At 38.9% G+C, this 17241-nt stretch overlaps 1 protein-coding gene across 1 annotated transcript in view; it reads left to right on the top strand.

Moving 5' to 3' along the window:
* LOC134748340 (neural cell adhesion molecule 2-like) overlaps positions 1-17241 on the top strand; it is a 413385-nt gene that overhangs the window by 377357 nt on the left and 18787 nt on the right. The window contains exon 6 of the mRNA XM_063683110.1: positions 8183-8293. Within this exon, the coding sequence (XP_063539180.1) occupies positions 8183-8293 (111 nt within the window). The remainder of the gene's footprint in view (positions 1-8182; positions 8294-17241) is intronic.

Here is a 17241-nt window from a genome sequence, read left to right on the forward strand (position 1 = left end):
CATTTATTACGGGAAAGTAATCAAAGTAATTTTGTATTAAAGGTAAAATCTGCACGAACTAATTTTTTTTTTTTCTTAATTTTGATGCTTCCGTACACTCGTGGTGACGATGCCAGCCTCATAGGAGGGTACGCGTGTGGAATTAACTCTCAGACCGAAGTTCAAGATATTTTTTATGTAAACATTTTCTCATCACTTGATAGCGGTTGGGAAAGCAAGCTATTCAAGGATAATGCCAAAATATTTCCTAAAATGTTTTTCCGCTCGACTTGGCCTCTACTTTCTATAAATATGTGGACAAGGTCTTCTATTCTGTTACAATGCTCACACAGGTTTGTATCTCTTTTTTTCATAAAAGCATCCAACTACAGTGCACAAGCTCTCAACCGTGGTCCATTTGACTGGAATATCTTCGGCCAGGTGCGCAAGATAATTATAAAAATGGAAGAAAAAACTCAGACAAATACAAAAAGTAAACTGCTGTTTATACTTAATTACATAGGTATTAAACTTTGAGGATTAAATAAAATTAAGTGGTTTTACGGGAATTATTATTCAAAATGTATTTATAAAATTGAGCTGGTTATTACAGGGAAATAAAGAAACAGAAATACATGTTAAATATAGACTTATAAGTGAAATGGTTGAAGGTATTAAAGTCTAACAAATGCAAAATCAAAGCCATTTTTGGGTTTTTCCTTATTGAGGCAAATTAATCAAATTGCGAATTACGGGAATTATTATTCAAAATGTATTTATAAAATCGAGCTGGTTATTACAGGGAAATAAAGAAACAGAAATACATGTTAAATATACACTTATAAGTGAAATGGTTGAAGGTATTAAAGTCTAACATATGCAAAATCAAAGCCATTTTTGGGTTTTTCCTTATTGAGGCAAATTAATCAAATTGCGAATTACGGGAATTATTATTCAAAATGTATTTATAAAATTGGGCTGGTTATTACAGGGAAATAAAGAAACAGAAATATATGTTAAATATAGACTTATAAGTGAAATGGTTGAAGGTATTAAAGTCTAACAAATGCAAAATCAAAGCCATTTTTGGGTTTTTCCTTATTGAGGCAAATTAATCAAATTGCGAATTACGGGAATTATTATTCAAAATGTATTTATTAAATTGAGCTGGTTATTACAGGAAAATAAAGAAACAGAAATACATGTTAAATATAGACTTATAAGTGAAATGGTTGCAGGTATTAAAGTCAAACAAATGCAAAATCAAAGCCATTTTTGGGTTTTTCCTTATTGAGGCAAATTAATCAAATTGCGAATCCAGGGCCATCGTACAAATGTTTTATAGGATATTTTCAAATAACATAAAAAGAAAAATCTCATCACCTGCAGTTTTTTTTTAAATTAAGGAGAAAGGAAATTTTACCGTTCTACGGGACTGCTTTGAAAACATATTCGCCTTAAAGAGAAATTTTTAATAACAAGAAAGCAAAACAATTACTTCAGTTGTAAATTAAGCTTTAATAAAATTAAAAATTAAAATTCTATAAGATAATATTGATATACATCTATACTAATAGCAAAGATATGTGTGACTCCGTATGAAATAAGCGGTCCAAGAAAAAAACGTACCTTGGAAAATCAGGAAAAATATATATTCGAATAGATGGCGCCATACCTTTGGCCTGTTTTGCCATACTTTACTTTCGCATACTTTTGGTCTTTCCTGACAGGGGGGCACAAGTGCAACTCCTTGCATCCCATGCTCGTGTAGATGGCGACGCCGTTTGATATTTAACAATTTTAACACATATCAGTCAAAGAACATCGGTCAAAGTCATATGGCGTTCTAAAAAGAATTTAAAAAAACATTTATCCATATATTCGGCTCCACGCTGTGTCGAAAAACTCGGAACGTTTTATTTCCATGGACGAGACATAACTTTTGTACAACAGCGTAACCTGGTACTATAAAATTACATAGAATATGAGCTTCATGCAACCTGAATCTAGTATTATGTCCATTACATTGCTCAACAGTATTAAAGCTAATCTCCACCTTAAAGAGCTAAAATTACGGTTTTAATTCCCCTGGCCACTGACTTATTACTTTCTAGTATTGAGGCCCATGTGACAACCTTACATCTCAGTGCGACTATGCTTTTGAATAAGGTTATTCAGCAAAGTGCACGAGTCGACTCTTGAGTACAAAGAGCTGGGTTTGCAATGGCGGACATGAAAGCGTATGCAGATTGATTTTGCCGCAGAGATGTGGATTAGATTTTGTCTTTGTGTTCTGTAAGTGATCGTGGCTTTTTCGATCTGTCATTGGGTTGTAACTTGTCGACTGCCAGTATACATGGACCCGGGTATGTCCTTAAACTACGTCCAAAAGGACCCGGGTATGTCCTTAAACTACGTCCAAAAGCGAGGTATGGGCACTGTGAATGACATCTCGCTTTGTGTGGTAGGGCACAGGACAGCGGATGTCATTCCAGATCTAGAGCAGAGCCCAACTGGGGATGTACCTTACAGAAAACCGCAGCCAAATAACACTAGACCCTACTAATAGTGTTGTGTTCCTGCCGGTGAGTAAGGTTGCAAGAGCTCGAGGGAGAGTAGTGTTAGGGTCGGCAACGCGCATGTAACTCCTCTGGAGTTGCAGGCGTACATAGGCTATGGAGACTGCTTAACATCAGGCGGGCCGTATGCTTGTTTGCCACCGACGTAGTATAAAAAAAAATACAATCATCTATACGGAGTGAAATTTTAACCACCAGCGATACTCTGCGTAGTGACATTATAGGTCACTAGCTTTTGCCCGCGACTTCGTCTGCGTGGAGTTAGTAATTTGGGTAGCTTATTTTTTATCCAATCTGCTTTTTATCGATTTCCCATACAAACATCCACCCCCATTTTCACCCCCTTAAAGGATTATTTCTGGGATAAAAAGTACCCTATGTCCTTCCCCGGGGCTCGGACTATCTCTATACCAAATTTCAACTAAATCGGTTCAGCGGTTTAAGCATGAAGAGGTAACAGACAGACAAACAGACACACTTTCGCATTTATAATATTAGTATAGATACTGAACATCTTTTATTATGGGACCAATGCCGAAATCGCGAAAAAAAAATTTGACTGTTTCATACATTCCAGCTGATGTGATGCCGCTGATTTCTATGGGACAGACTTTTTTTTTGGCGGTTTCGGCATTGGTCCCAAAATAAAAGTTATTCAGTATAACCTATCTATAACCTATTTACGGTTTAGACACTTGTTTTAGTCAGTCGTGCGACATGTTACGGAGAGCTTAGGTCTCCTATGTCTCACAACAGCTTAAATTCCCAAATGTATTGTTTTGATTGCCGTGACTTGCATTGAATGCAGCTGCAGTGTTTCATGTTTCTCACTAAAGTAGCGCATACGGACTGACAACCCACCACTCTTACGTTCTTTTGTGTTTGCTGGAGTCATATGTCCCACGTCGCTGAATTGAAACCAAGTTTGTATCTTGAATAGATTCAATTATTTATCTAGTGTCTATTCTGTTTCTTTGTTGTTTCTTTTTACAGTCACGATACTTTATTTAACAAGAAAATAATTAAATTATATTATGCGAATGGTATGGAGCGACGACCTGGTGAAGGTCGCGGGAATTCGGTGGTTGCGAGCGGCACAGGATCGGTCGGAGTGGCGAGCCTTGGGGGAGGCCTATGTCCAGCAGTGGACGTCTATCGGCTGACATGATTGATTGATTGATTGATTGATGCGAATGGTCGGTACCTAGATAGCAAATGATGTTTTAATTATGTATGTAAATAACTTAAACCTCTAACCTTAAATTATGATACAATACTTATGTAAGTAGGTAACACATATTCATAAAAATAAACACATGAAAAAAACATTAAATAGGCCGATTTTTATTTGGTTATCGATTGTTTTTCGTCAGATATCGATAAAATTACGTGGATAGATAGAATTCCGTATTATGAACAATATAAGCGTAATTTCACCGTATGACCTAAAAAATCTTCCACTGAGTTTCAAACGAGTTATGGTATTGAGACTTTGATATTTTTTTCGGGTCAAGTTGTGATTTCGTATTTATCTCGCCCAGAATCAGGAGCTCTACATCGACATCGAAAAATCGACTAATAAAAATTCTACGCATGATACATTGGGCCCAGATTATAACAATCCTAAGTGCATGTGCAATCTTGAGTTATGAAAGGATTTTTCCAGTCTCTTAGTCACAGTGTTTTATTAAGTAATTTCATTTATTCCTTTACTAAACTTCTAAACGCAACTCACCGTGTACACCGAAAAGGTTATTTAATCAATTCCAAGAAATCGGTTCAAAATAGCGAGTTTAATGTTCAAAATTAGATTAATTTCTATATCAGATCTCAACATCCTCCTTTTCAAACTCGAATTATCACGATATCAAACATGGCGCCCAACGTTTAAAGATGGCTGTCTTGTAACTTAATACGCGGTATCAGAAACAGATATAATACTCGTGTTCATAGAATTTGTACATAATTCGAATATAAAATCTTAACATTATGGCGTGTTATTTAATAAAGTGGCAACAAGTACCGTGGAATGGGGTTACTTTGATCAATTTCAGAATTTAAAAATGCGTATCTCCCCGAATATGTACTCAAATAAAGATGAAAAAAAAAAAACCGTAATCGGTTTTTACTCCCTTATCGATTTCATCACGAAATATTTAAATATGAGTTTATCTTTAGAAAAAAAAGGTTAAGCTCGTGAACAAATTTATACTGATATTGGGATTACTTTGATACCTCCCTTAATTTCAACGGATTTTGATAGTAAGCCTTATAGTCGGAAAACTCCAAAACATAAAAAAACCATTAAGTATAATGGTTTGGCCTTTGGGGTATTTTTGATGTAGAAAGACATTTAAATATTTTAGAAAAAAAAAGTTATTACGGATCATTAACTATGTAACTGTAACTGTGTAATTAATAATCATAGCAACCAATCGTAAAAAAAACCGAACGACGTAAAACGTATAAATTTAATTTAATCATGAAGTAAAGTTTTTATCAAAGTAACCCCGGGAATCAAAGTAATTCCACAGCAATTGAACATAACGGCGAAAGTTATACTAAAAGATTTCCTGCAATATCACCTTAAGAAGAATAGATCTCGGTAGTCAACCTTTAAATAATGATCGGTCTCCCAGATATTGTCATTAAAATATGCTGCCCCTCAGTCTGTTTAACAAGATTGCTGCATTATTTCGCTATTTGTACAGTTACCTGAAATAATATGTTACTCTTCGAAGGCCGCAAATATATGGGACACTCTTATGGCTTTACAAAAAAGATCGTTTCAGACATTTTTGCGGCCTTCGTTGTGTAACATTTTATTGCAGGTGACTGAACAAGCTTCAGCTAACATCATAGACGCGCAGAGAAGGCTGTTGTAATGTCAATTCAAAAAATAATAATTACCTAAAATTATTTGAACTATAGGTATATTCAAATTATTTGTTCGAAGATATATACAACTTACGAACATTTTGGTTACATTAGCATTTTTAGGGTACCGTACCCAAAGGGTAAAAACGGGACCCTATTACTAAGACTCCGCTGTCCATCTGTCCGTCTGTCTGTCACCAGGCTGTATCTCATGAACCGTGATAGCTAGACAGTTGAAATTTTCACAGATGATGTATTTCTGTTGCCGCTATAACAACAAATACTAAAAAGTACGGAACCCTCGGTGCACGAGTCCGACTCGCACTTGGCCGGTTTTTATAATTTATAAATACTTCCTTATAGGATTTTTTACAGAAAGGGCTTAAGTGCTGTTCAAATGTAATGCATTTTTGCCACGGCAAGATAAAGAGGTTTGTCCCGGGCTTAATGGGAAGCAAATTGGCCGATTTTATCCTGTTGGTTAACTTTACGGTGTAATCGGTGGTTCGTTAAATTTCCTAGAGATTTTAACGTGGCCCTATTACTTAAAGGTCAGTGAGTTTTAACGTTAGGCTTCATTACCTGATATTATTGTCACCACTACTTTAAATTAAGGCGAAAGTATTTCTGTCTGTCTGTCTTTTTCTTTCTCCAGTCACAAAGAGAGTTCATCAATGGTAAAAGTGGCTCTAGCTCTAGACTAACTTCTTGCATTTTTAGAGTAGGTTTTACCATCCTTATCCCGTTATTCATAAAATTTAGTAAGCTTCCGTTAAATTTCGTTATTTTCTAAAAAAACACGAAAGTCAAAATGACGGACAGGAACGGATAGTCAAATGCTTGTGACTTGATAGACTGTCATGTAAAACACTATTAGAATCACGCTATTATCGCAGCACTTATTATTTTAATAAATCGTAAACCCCTAGTTATTCCACGGGTCAATTATTGAAAACCAAGGCCATATTGGAGAAAATATCGATAATAATCCATTACTGGGACGATTAACATTCAGGTCCTAAAAGAGCTCCTTGGGGAACACCGAGCTTTACTGCTAAGGCCATTACTTTGGTAAAAAGTCTGATAACAGAAGGCTCTGTAATCTGCATAATTTGAGGTTCATTTTATTTCTTTAAGAGAATATATTAGATGAAATCTCGATTGGTAAGTAACTAATGGATGAGTTTAAATGAAAGCCTGTATATATTTGCACATTTTGTTACCATTTAAATTAACTTGTTTTTTTTTTTTTACTTTACTTGTATCTAGAGTTAGAAACAAAAACTTACAGTTGCTGGAGTATATTTCATGAGATTACCACGTTGTCATTATTGTAAAATTTGTATGACTTAATTTTTTTAATAAATTGATATTACGAACAAGGTACAAAGTTTGTACCTTTATCAATGTACCTTTCTAATCGATCGTCAAATATGTAAACATGTCACACGGCATCCAAGTAGGTCAGGAAAATAAAAAGTTTTATTACAAAAACTTACCATGACTAACCATAATATCTCGCCCCATAATAAATTATTTGCCATGTTCAACTTCGTATGGTTTCTAAGATAACGTGTGAAGTTCTCGTCATAACTTCTGCGTTAGGGTGTTAGAAGCGGGATCTTCAGGAAGAGTTTTTATTCGCTGTTTACGAAAGTTAGCATTCGTTTTCATGGTTTTCATACAGTTAATAATTTGTTGTTTTTTTTTCACACAAATTAACTTAGCCTCACAGTAAACTTAAATAAGGCTTGTCTTACGGGTATTTAGACAACGATATATATAGTATATAAATACTTACATACATGGAAAACGCCCATGACTCAGGAACAATATCTCTACTTATCACACAAATAAATGTGGTATTTCCTATAAAAAGGGACCTTATTGTCGATGGCGCTTACGCTATTATAAACGATGCTCCGATATAAATACAATGCTGCGCGACGCTGTGCGGCGTATTAAGCGCCATCGACAATAAGGTTTTGATTTAATTTGAATCCAGGGCCATCTCGGCTTCATAGGCAGGGTCACTATAGACTAGGGCAGACTGTCAAGTTTACATATTATGAATAAATTAATTTATAAAGTGGCCATGCAATTTTGCGACTTTTGGCTTCTCTTAACTGAACGTAGTTTAGCGAAAAGAATCCCTTCTCAAAAATTTTGTCAAATAAATGAATGATTTTAAGGGTTCCGTATCCAAAGGGTAAAAACGGTACCCTATTACTAAGACTTCGCTGTCCGTCTGTCCGTCTGTCCGTCTGTCCGTCTGTCCTTCTGTCCGTCTGTCCATCTGTCCGTCTGTCTGTCTGTCTGTCACCAGGCTGTATCTCATGAACCGTGATTGCTAGACAGTTGAAATTTTCAAATTTGATGTATTTCTGTTGCCGCTATAACAACAAATACTAAAAAGTACGGAACCCTCGGTGCGCGAGTCCGATTCGCACTTGGCCGGGTTTTTTTTCTTTTTGTGCGAAAGTTAAAATTCTACGTATTGATAGTTTTTTGTGGACAATTGAGTTGGATATAATTTAGGGAAAATGATCCAACTTTAAGTTCCGCTCACTTAGTACATAGGTACAATGTTGAATGCCTGCAAATTAACAGAAAAAAATGTCGATTGGCTTAATAGATTGGGGTAAGCTTACCCTCAAAGAGACCACGAACTTTATCAACAGAGATTTTCAACTAACATTATATAAGTATTTCTGTGTATCCTCTAACTTCATACATTTTGTCGACAGTGCCTCCGAGCAAGATGGTGATAACCGACGACCAGGGCGACGTGAAGCAGGCTATCGTCGGGCCCTACGTCGAGGGGGACTCGTTTACGCTCAAATGTGACGTCAGTGGAGGTGAGTTCACAATCCCTCTGGTACCATCGGTCCACTTTCCCGATCTGTTTACTTTACCAAACGATCCACTTTCGCGATGTGTCTACTTTACAAAACGGTCAACTTTCGCGATCTGTGTACTTTACCAAACGATCCACTTCCCGATCTGTCTACTTTACAAAACGGTCAACTTTCGCGATCTGTGTACTTTACCAAACGGTCCACTTTCGCGATGTGTCTACTTTACCATCGGTCCACTTTCGCGATGTGTCCACTTTACCATCGGTCCACTTTCGCGACATGTCTACTTTACCATCGGTCCACTTTCGCGACGTGTCCACTTTACCATCGGTCCACTTTCGCGATTTGTGTACTACCAAAGGGTCCACTTTCGCGATGTGTCCACTTTACCAAACGGTCCACTTTCCCGATGGACTTGCAAGAGAGCTGCACAGAATATAGAACAGGAGTTACACACAGAATTCTTAAGAGCCCGGTTACGATTTTAGTCGCAAAAATGTAAAGTTGATAGATTTCTTCTGTGAAATTGTACACCTTTTGTTACCTAATTGAAATAACAAGTTCTGGTTTCTATTAGCACGACTTCTTATCTCTAGGTTTATCAGAACATTTTTTTGAAAAAAGGCTTACTAAATTAGTAATGAATTTTTTTCTGATGGACGTTTAGGTAAACGCGTGTAAAGCACTGACTTTGATGCTCTTATTTGTAAATTTCGTAAAGTTTGGACTGCTAAAAATGGTAAATTTGTATTACACATATTCTGTACTCTAGGTTTATCAGATTACATTGTTGTTATATGACTAAGAGTTCGAGGAAATGAAAGTTAAACGAATTCAATTTTCTCCAGAAATGACCTCAAAACATGTGACAATTTCTCCGAAAATCTACTTATTTTCGACGTAGATTGCATACTCAAATAATCTGCAATGTTTACTTAAACTGTTGCTGTACTTCATATTATTTAAATTGCAACTTTTATTTTCTGACGGTTTTTTAAAAACTTCCCCTTTTTCTGGTATAACATCGGTGACACGCGCTCGCGGCCTCAGTCCCGCGCGGGAGCTGGTAGAGGCAGGACGTTTGTTGAACGGCTCCGCACGTTGCATCGACGACGACGAAGTTATTTATCATTGTGTGCGTCGCTCGCCGTGTAAAAAGTTATATTTGTTTGCGTGTTTGGCTGTACTGTGTGCGTGTAAACTGCGACCAGAAACTTTAATCCTTGGGTTGTAAGTACTTGTTTATTAACCGCCTTTAAAAAAAAGGAGGTTCTCAGTTTGACCCGTATGTTTGTATGTATATGTATGTATGTATGTTTGTTCGCGATTATCTCGCATTTGGCTGAACCGATTTTGATGCGGTTTTTAGAAAAGTGTTTGTTACATTCTGGAGAAGGTTTTAGTATACATAGAGCTGAGCTGATGCTGAACCCTGGCTGTACCTAGTGGAACGCAGGTTTAGTGCAACATAGGCACACGCTGTTTTAAGTACTTGTTTATTAACCGCCTTTAAAAAAAAGGAGGTTCTCAGTTTGACCCGTATGTTTGTATGTATATGTATGTATGTATGTTTGTTCGCGATTATCTCGCATTTGGCTGAACCGATTTTGATGCGGTTTTTAGAAAAGTGTTTGTTACATTCTGGAGAAGGTTTTAGTATACATAGAGCTGAGCTGATGCTGAACCCTGGCTGTACCTAGTGGAACGCAGGTTTAGTGCAACATAGGCACACGCTGTTTTGGTCTGTCTTGATGAGCAATTAGGAGAGCAGTACCCAAGATGGAGCTGATGCTGAACCCTGGCTGTACCTAGTGGAAATCAGGTTTCGTGCAACATAGGCACACGCTGTTTTGGTCTTCCGACACGTCTTGATGAGCACTTGGGAGAGCAGTACCCAAGATAGAGCTGATACTGAACCCTGGCTGTACCTAATGGAACGCAGGTTTGGTGCAACATAGGCACACGCTGTTTTGGTCTTCCGACACGTCTTGATGAGCAATTAGGAGAGCAGTACCCAAGATGGAGCTGATGCTGAACCCTGGCTGTACCTAGTGGAAATCAGGTTTCGTGCAACATAGGCACACGCTGTTTTGGTCTTCCGACACGTCTTGATGAGCACTTGGGAGAGCAGTACCCAAGATAGAGCTGATGCTGAACCCTGGCTGTACCTAATGGAACGCAGGTTTGGTGCAACATAGGCACACGCTGTTTTGGTCTTCCGACACGTCTTGATGAGCAATTAGGAGAGCAGTACCCAAGATGGAGCTGATGCTGAACCCTGGCTGTACCTAGTGGAAATCAGGTTTCGTGCAACATAGGCACACGCTGTTTTTTTTATTCGACACGTCTTGATGAGCAATTAGGAGAGCAGTACCCAAGATGGAGCTGATGCTGAACCCTGGCTGTACCTAGTGGAACGCAGGTTTGGTGCAACATAGGCACACGCTGTTTTGGTCTTCCGACACGTCTTGATGAGCAATTAGGAGAGCAGTACCCAAGATGGAGCTGATGCTGAACCCTGGCTGTACCTAGTGGAAATCAGGTTTCGTGCAACATAGGCACACGCTGTTTTGGTTATTCGACACGTCTTGATGAGCAATTAGGAGAGCAGTACCCAAGATGGAGCTGATGCTGAACCCTGGCTGTACCTAGTGGATCGCAGGTTTGGTGCAACATAGGCACACGCTGTTTTGGTCTTCCGACACGTCTTGATGAGCAATTAGGAGAGCAGTACCCAAGATGGAGCTGATGCTGAACCCTGGCTGTACCTAGTGGAAATCAGGTTTCGTGCAACATAGGCACACGCTGTTTTGGTTATTCGACACGTCTTGATGAGCAATTAGGAGAGCAGTACCCAAGATGGAGCTGATGCTGAACCCTGGCTGTACCTAGTGGAACTCAGGTTTCGTGCAACATAGGCACACGCTGTTTTGGTCCTCCGACACGTCTTGATGAACACTTGGGAGAGCAGTACCCAAGATAGAGCTGATGCTGAACCCTGGCTGTACCTAGTGGAACTCAGGTTTGGTGCAATATAGGCACACGCTGTTTTGGTCTTCTGACACGTCTTGATGAGCAAATGGGAGAGCAGTACCCAAGATAGAGCTGATGATGAACCCTGGCTGTACTTAGTGGAACTCAGGTTCATTTATTGTTATCAGAACTTCCACCCCCTTTTAACCCCCAGTACCTACTGCATGTTAAACGTGTGGTAGCTCTGGTCAGGTGCCTGCTTCATCTGGCAGCCCTCCAGGTGTTCCAGGTCTTGAAGAACTTAACCTGCCTACAGCATACTCTACCAACTTCAGATTAAAAGAGTTTTACCCCTGATCCGATGCGTCCAGCAGCACTCCAGGTGTTCCAGGTTTTGAGCTGTCTCCGTCATACACTACCCACAACACGTTGAGCGAGTGTTACCCACCCTTTGCCCTTGACCCTTTGCACTCAGCAGCACTCCAGGTGTTTCAGATCTGGAGCTTTCTCCATCATACACTACCAGCGGCACGTTGAGCGAGTGTTACCCGTTACCCCTGACCCTTTGTACCCAGCAGCACTCCAGGTGTTCCAGGTCTGGAGCTTTCCCTATCATACACTACCAGCAGCACGTTGAGCGAGTGTTACCCCTGACTCTTTGCACCCAGAAGCATTCCAGGTGTTCCAAGTCTTGAGCTGTATCCATCGTACACTACACACTACCAGCGGCATGTTGAGCGAGTGTTACCCCTGACCCTTTGTACCCAGCAGCACTTCAGGTGTTCCAGGTCTTGAGTGTTCCCCATCATACTCTACCAGCGGCACGTTGAGCGAGTGTTACCCCTGACCCTTTGCACCCAGAAGCACTCCAGGTGTTCCAGGTCTTGAGCAGTATTCATCGTACAACCAACCACACGTTGAGCGAGTGTTAGAAGAGTGGAGAAGAGAAGAGGATGACTTTGGAAATAAAAATTATTATCACCCTTCCCAACGATTAAGACTATCTCCATAATATCAAATTCCATCCAAATCGGTTTTATTGGATCCCATACAAATTTCCATTACCCCCCCCCCCCCCGTTTCTGGGGTAAAACCTATCCTATGTCCTTCCCCAGGACTCAAACTATGTCCATACCTCATTTCATCTTAATCGGTTCAGCGTTTATTGATTCCCCATACAAATTTCCACCCCCTTAAAGGGTGAGTTCTTGAATAAAAAGTATTATATGTCCTTCCCCGGGATTCAAACTATCTGTATACCAAATTTCAACAAAAGGCTAGTTTCCCCTCTGGGTTGGAACGTTGGAAAGTCAGATCGCAGTCGCTTTCGTAAAAACTAGTACCTACGCCAATTCTTGGGATTAGTTGCCAAGCGGACCCCAGCAGACTTCCATGAGCCGTGGCAAAAAGGCTGGGATAACGCGAGTAAGATGATTATATATATATAAGATATTGCCTTAGTGCAAATCATTATCATCATGCTATATAATTTGTATGTATTATATGAAAACATAGGTAAATTGTTAAGAGTAATAAACGATTATATCAAATTTACCGAAAGTTTTATTTTAACCTAATTAAAGTTATAAAGTGACGCATAATGTTGCGAAAGTATCAATATTGTTTAGGCGGTCGCGTTATTTCAAGCAGCGGCCGGCGTTCGGTTACTGTGTAAAAGTCGTATCTTCGCGCGTTTTCAAATCGACTACGGGCTCTTAATGTCTAACAAAATTATTATTAATGTCTTTACGAGCTTGCCCCTTCCTTACTACTCGGAGCAGTCAAGAGCTAAGCCTGCTCCACAATTTGAATAATATTATCATAATTATTGTCCAAGTTGATAATAAAAATACCTCAAATCATAATCATAATCATTTATTTGTCGCAAACCATGGTATTACAGATGTTATTAAAATTAAATAAGTACAAAAACCCCACGTAGATGTTGATAGCAACTTTAACCGAACTATTATCAAAAACACGACAGAAATTTTGAAAATTTTGCTGGAATTTCCGGTTTCATCGTTAAGGTCTTGCACTACTAAACAATATTCATCAATACCATCTAAATCAAATGCTAATTCTATAAGTCTAACAACAAAAAATCATTCAAAACAGACGTTTATATAATCACCATCCAGAACAACCCTACATCTGTAACCCTTCGAACTCTTTTATATTCAACCCTAGAGATGCCGAATTATACTCGTGACTTGAAAATCAATTAAGAAGACCTTCGGCTGTCTCCGGTTGCCAGACGAATTATACAGAGCGATGTTTTGAATAATTTGTGTTCTGACTCCCCAATTGGTCCATTTGAAAAATGTTGGCTTGAAGACGCCAATATTTCTTTCTGCTTTTGATTTCTCGAATAACAGGCCAATTTCTTCTACCAAAAAAGTAATGTTTGACATTGACAGATCAGTATCATGAAATCGAAAACAGATCAAATAATTAAAACTCCAATTGGCCTTATGGTGAGACTCAAACTTGCTCTTGACTTATGTCAAGTTTGAGTCTCACGCTATCACGTGTCAATGATTTAAGGCGCTCATCACATTGGATGCGAATTCACACGCCGCGCCGAAGCTGCTTCGGTGTGCGAGTGGGACATCGCTATATACGCACATAGCGCTTTCACACTCATACACTGGAGGAAAATGCGAATTCGCATCAATGTGATAAAAGAGGTAAAAAAATCAAATCTTATTTTTATCAATAGAAAGTTGCAAAACTCTTTTTTTAAATAAATATTTGATACTTTTGTATGGATGCCTGGTTGTTTTAATCTAGTTTGCAAGGAAATAATTCATTTCGCTCAAGAAGAGATCAAGTTGACATTTCGATTAACAATTCAGGGAACCATTTTAAATTGTTCTGTTTGAGGTAGGTAATTGTCATGCTTAATAAGATGAAAATGGACGGCCAAGCGAAAACGCCTTTCCATACAAACGTAATCTTCATTTTACTCTGGATATTAACATTATTGAAAATATTTAGAAACAATTTGATGTATATCAACCACAGCTATGCCCTTTCGTTTGATTATTTTCGATTCTTTAATTATTAGAAGAGTTAGGAGCATTTACACATGTGTATGGAATTTGTTTTTCGCTTCTAATTCATATATATTATACATAATATCATAATAATCAAAAAATCTAAAAAGGTCAAACATTTTTACATCAAATTATGTACAAATATTTTCCATAATGTCAATATCCAGAGAGAAAAATGGGTACTGGGTGGGAGGGCCTCTTAATTCTAATCTGAAGCGCGTGTATGAAGATTTTATGGGCAAATATAATTTGGTCAACCAATCTGTCAGTAGGGAAAGGAGGCTTTGAAACATGATGGCTTGAATGTTAGATCTCTTGTCCATTACGGGTTTTAACGGTAACATAAATTTATATTATAAACTACCATATTTCCTTAGTTCAATCAAAGTTCAAAATATAAAATCTGTATAAAATCTACTGCGGATGGTGTACCGAGACAAACCTTACTGGTTTAACGGTACATTTATAATTAAGTTGTATATTATGTGTATTTACCTAAATAAATAAAAAAACAAAAAAAATGTGTGCGTGTAATCTTTACGCGCGATTGAAGTTAAACTTCTTTGACGATGACGTTTATCGCTAATATCGCTATGTTGTCACTGACGTGTGTCCAGTCCTATTGTGCGTGTGTTACTACTGAGCGTTACTTCCGTCAGAAAAAAAATCTAGAGGGTAACATGCAAATTTACGGTGGGGAATAAAAAAATGTGAGACTGTGACAAGGACAAACAATAACAGCGCTTTCTCTGCTACTCACTCCTACTGAAAGATACATGAGACTATCCCGTTTGGTCATTTCCCCTCACCCCTCATGCCCGATCCAGTTATACTAGATTCATGATTTCACCCTATAAAGTTTTCTTTATTCTGTATAATTGGAATTCGAAATCGTCAGCAAAATTTCACTGATAATTGTCCTAACTACTAAACCTTGTTATGCCCAACGGAATGTAATTGTTTTACCAAATTGCTGAATCATGCGATCACTAAGCCGGCCTTTGCCTCTAAATCACATGGGAATCGCGCAATTAAAGCTGCAATTTTGTTATTATACTCGAACTGGTGCAACAGCATTAGCGGGACAGTAGTCATTAGTCATTACGGTTTGGCCACGACATTGCGCGACCGGCGGCGGCGGCAACCATAAGTTGGAGCGAGAAATAGCGATGGGACCTTTCGTTCCCACCTATGATTGCCGCCGCCGCCGCAGCCGGTCGCGCAATGTCGTGGCCGTAAATGTTACAACATCTAAGGCCCCGTGGGTTCAGGTCTCAGGTTCTTCTCTCTCTCTCACTGAGCGTAAGCGTAAACGAGACGGCTTTGCGTGCCGGGGATCGCGGATATTATGTTTTGAATTGTTATATTTAGTAAGTTTTATCAAAAAAAGTTATCGACGAGTTCGATCAAGAATGAATGTGCGTCTTCATCCAAAACAACTTATAATTATATCATATTTCAGCTTACTCGTAACACGCCAAAGAAGTTTTCTTAGTGTAAGTCCTGAGTGGACGCTCGAGTTGGGCGTGCAGCGGGGCGGGGCGTGCGGCGTGCATGTTAAACAAATGCAAACGTATAGAAGCGGCCTTAGTGCACGCTGCTCACATCACTTGTGAGCCCGACGCCACGCTGCACGCCCCGCCGAACGCTCCGCTTCGAGCGTCCACTCAGGCCTTACACTTAGTGTTTCATCAAATGCACAGCTGCGCGCGGCATTACAAATTAACAAAATGAACTTTAAAAAATAGTTGATCTAAAGACATCACTGGTAGTAATTTGGGTCCATCTGACGAGTAAGATAACTAAGATGCGATGCTATTAATATCTCGTTGTGTCAATTTTGCAATTTTGAATACCGCTATCAGATTTGAACTAACTTCCCGGCTTCGTACTGTTTCAAAATTGTTTACTGTCCCCCGTACAACTGTAAATTTAACCATAACCTATCCGTTGTTTCACTAATCCCTTGTTTACCCTGGACGTTGCGGTTAGCCTGATCGCTTATTCGATTATTTGTCTGTCTGTATGCAAAAGCCGATTCCGATTTCAATCAAGCTTGACTGGTTGATTGAAGCCGATGCGGTGTATTGGTTATGGATGTTATGGTCACGTTTTGGAATAATATTCAATTCATATTTGGGAAATAATGTTTGGACAATGGCAGCGTTAACCGCGTATGAAATCATTTGAAAATTTAACAACCACAGAATGTATAGATAATAGGATAAAGTATACAGGTTGATTTATGAGACACGAACAGGACCAGATGTAGATGTAGTGTAGCTAGCGCCGGCCGGAAGCAGGCGGGCTGTCGATCACGTGTCGCGTTCATTCAGCCCAGTTCCCTGGAGTTGGAGCTGCAGGTTACTGTCCCGGCGGCATTCCCGCACTATTCTCCTCGAATCTTCTTGTTATCCTGCAGAACAGAAGGACATCTTTAAGTTCGACGTCCTTCAGTTCGTTTTCTTTCAGTGTGTCTCAACCGAATGTATTATATCGCGAAGCCGCATACATAGTACATTCTGCTAGTAAGTGTAAGCTGGTCTCCTCCTTACTACATTGTGGACAGGAGGCGTCTCTACGAATTTCCATTATCTTAAGATGTCTGTTGAGGGTGTTATGACCTGTAATGATACCTGTCAGTAGTCTCAGACTGCTCTTACCTAGTATCAAAAGATACCTGGTTCTCCTGTGATTTATCTCTACCTCTAATCATCATCTTCGATTCTTGATCTACCTCTAATCATCATCTTCGATGAACAGGACCAACCCTACACACTTAGTAAATGTTAATGGGTTCCACCATCATATTTAAGTAAAACAATCACACCTTTTTCGTGTTTTTAACTTAACTTTTGGTAAGAGCAATTATTGTTCATGGTCTAATTTTCTATGAATTTTGTTATAAAAGGCTTT

This window comes from Cydia strobilella, chromosome 16 (assembly GCF_947568885.1).
Source record: "Cydia strobilella chromosome 16, ilCydStro3.1, whole genome shotgun sequence".
In the NCBI taxonomy this organism is placed as follows: domain Eukaryota; kingdom Metazoa; phylum Arthropoda; class Insecta; order Lepidoptera; family Tortricidae; genus Cydia; species Cydia strobilella.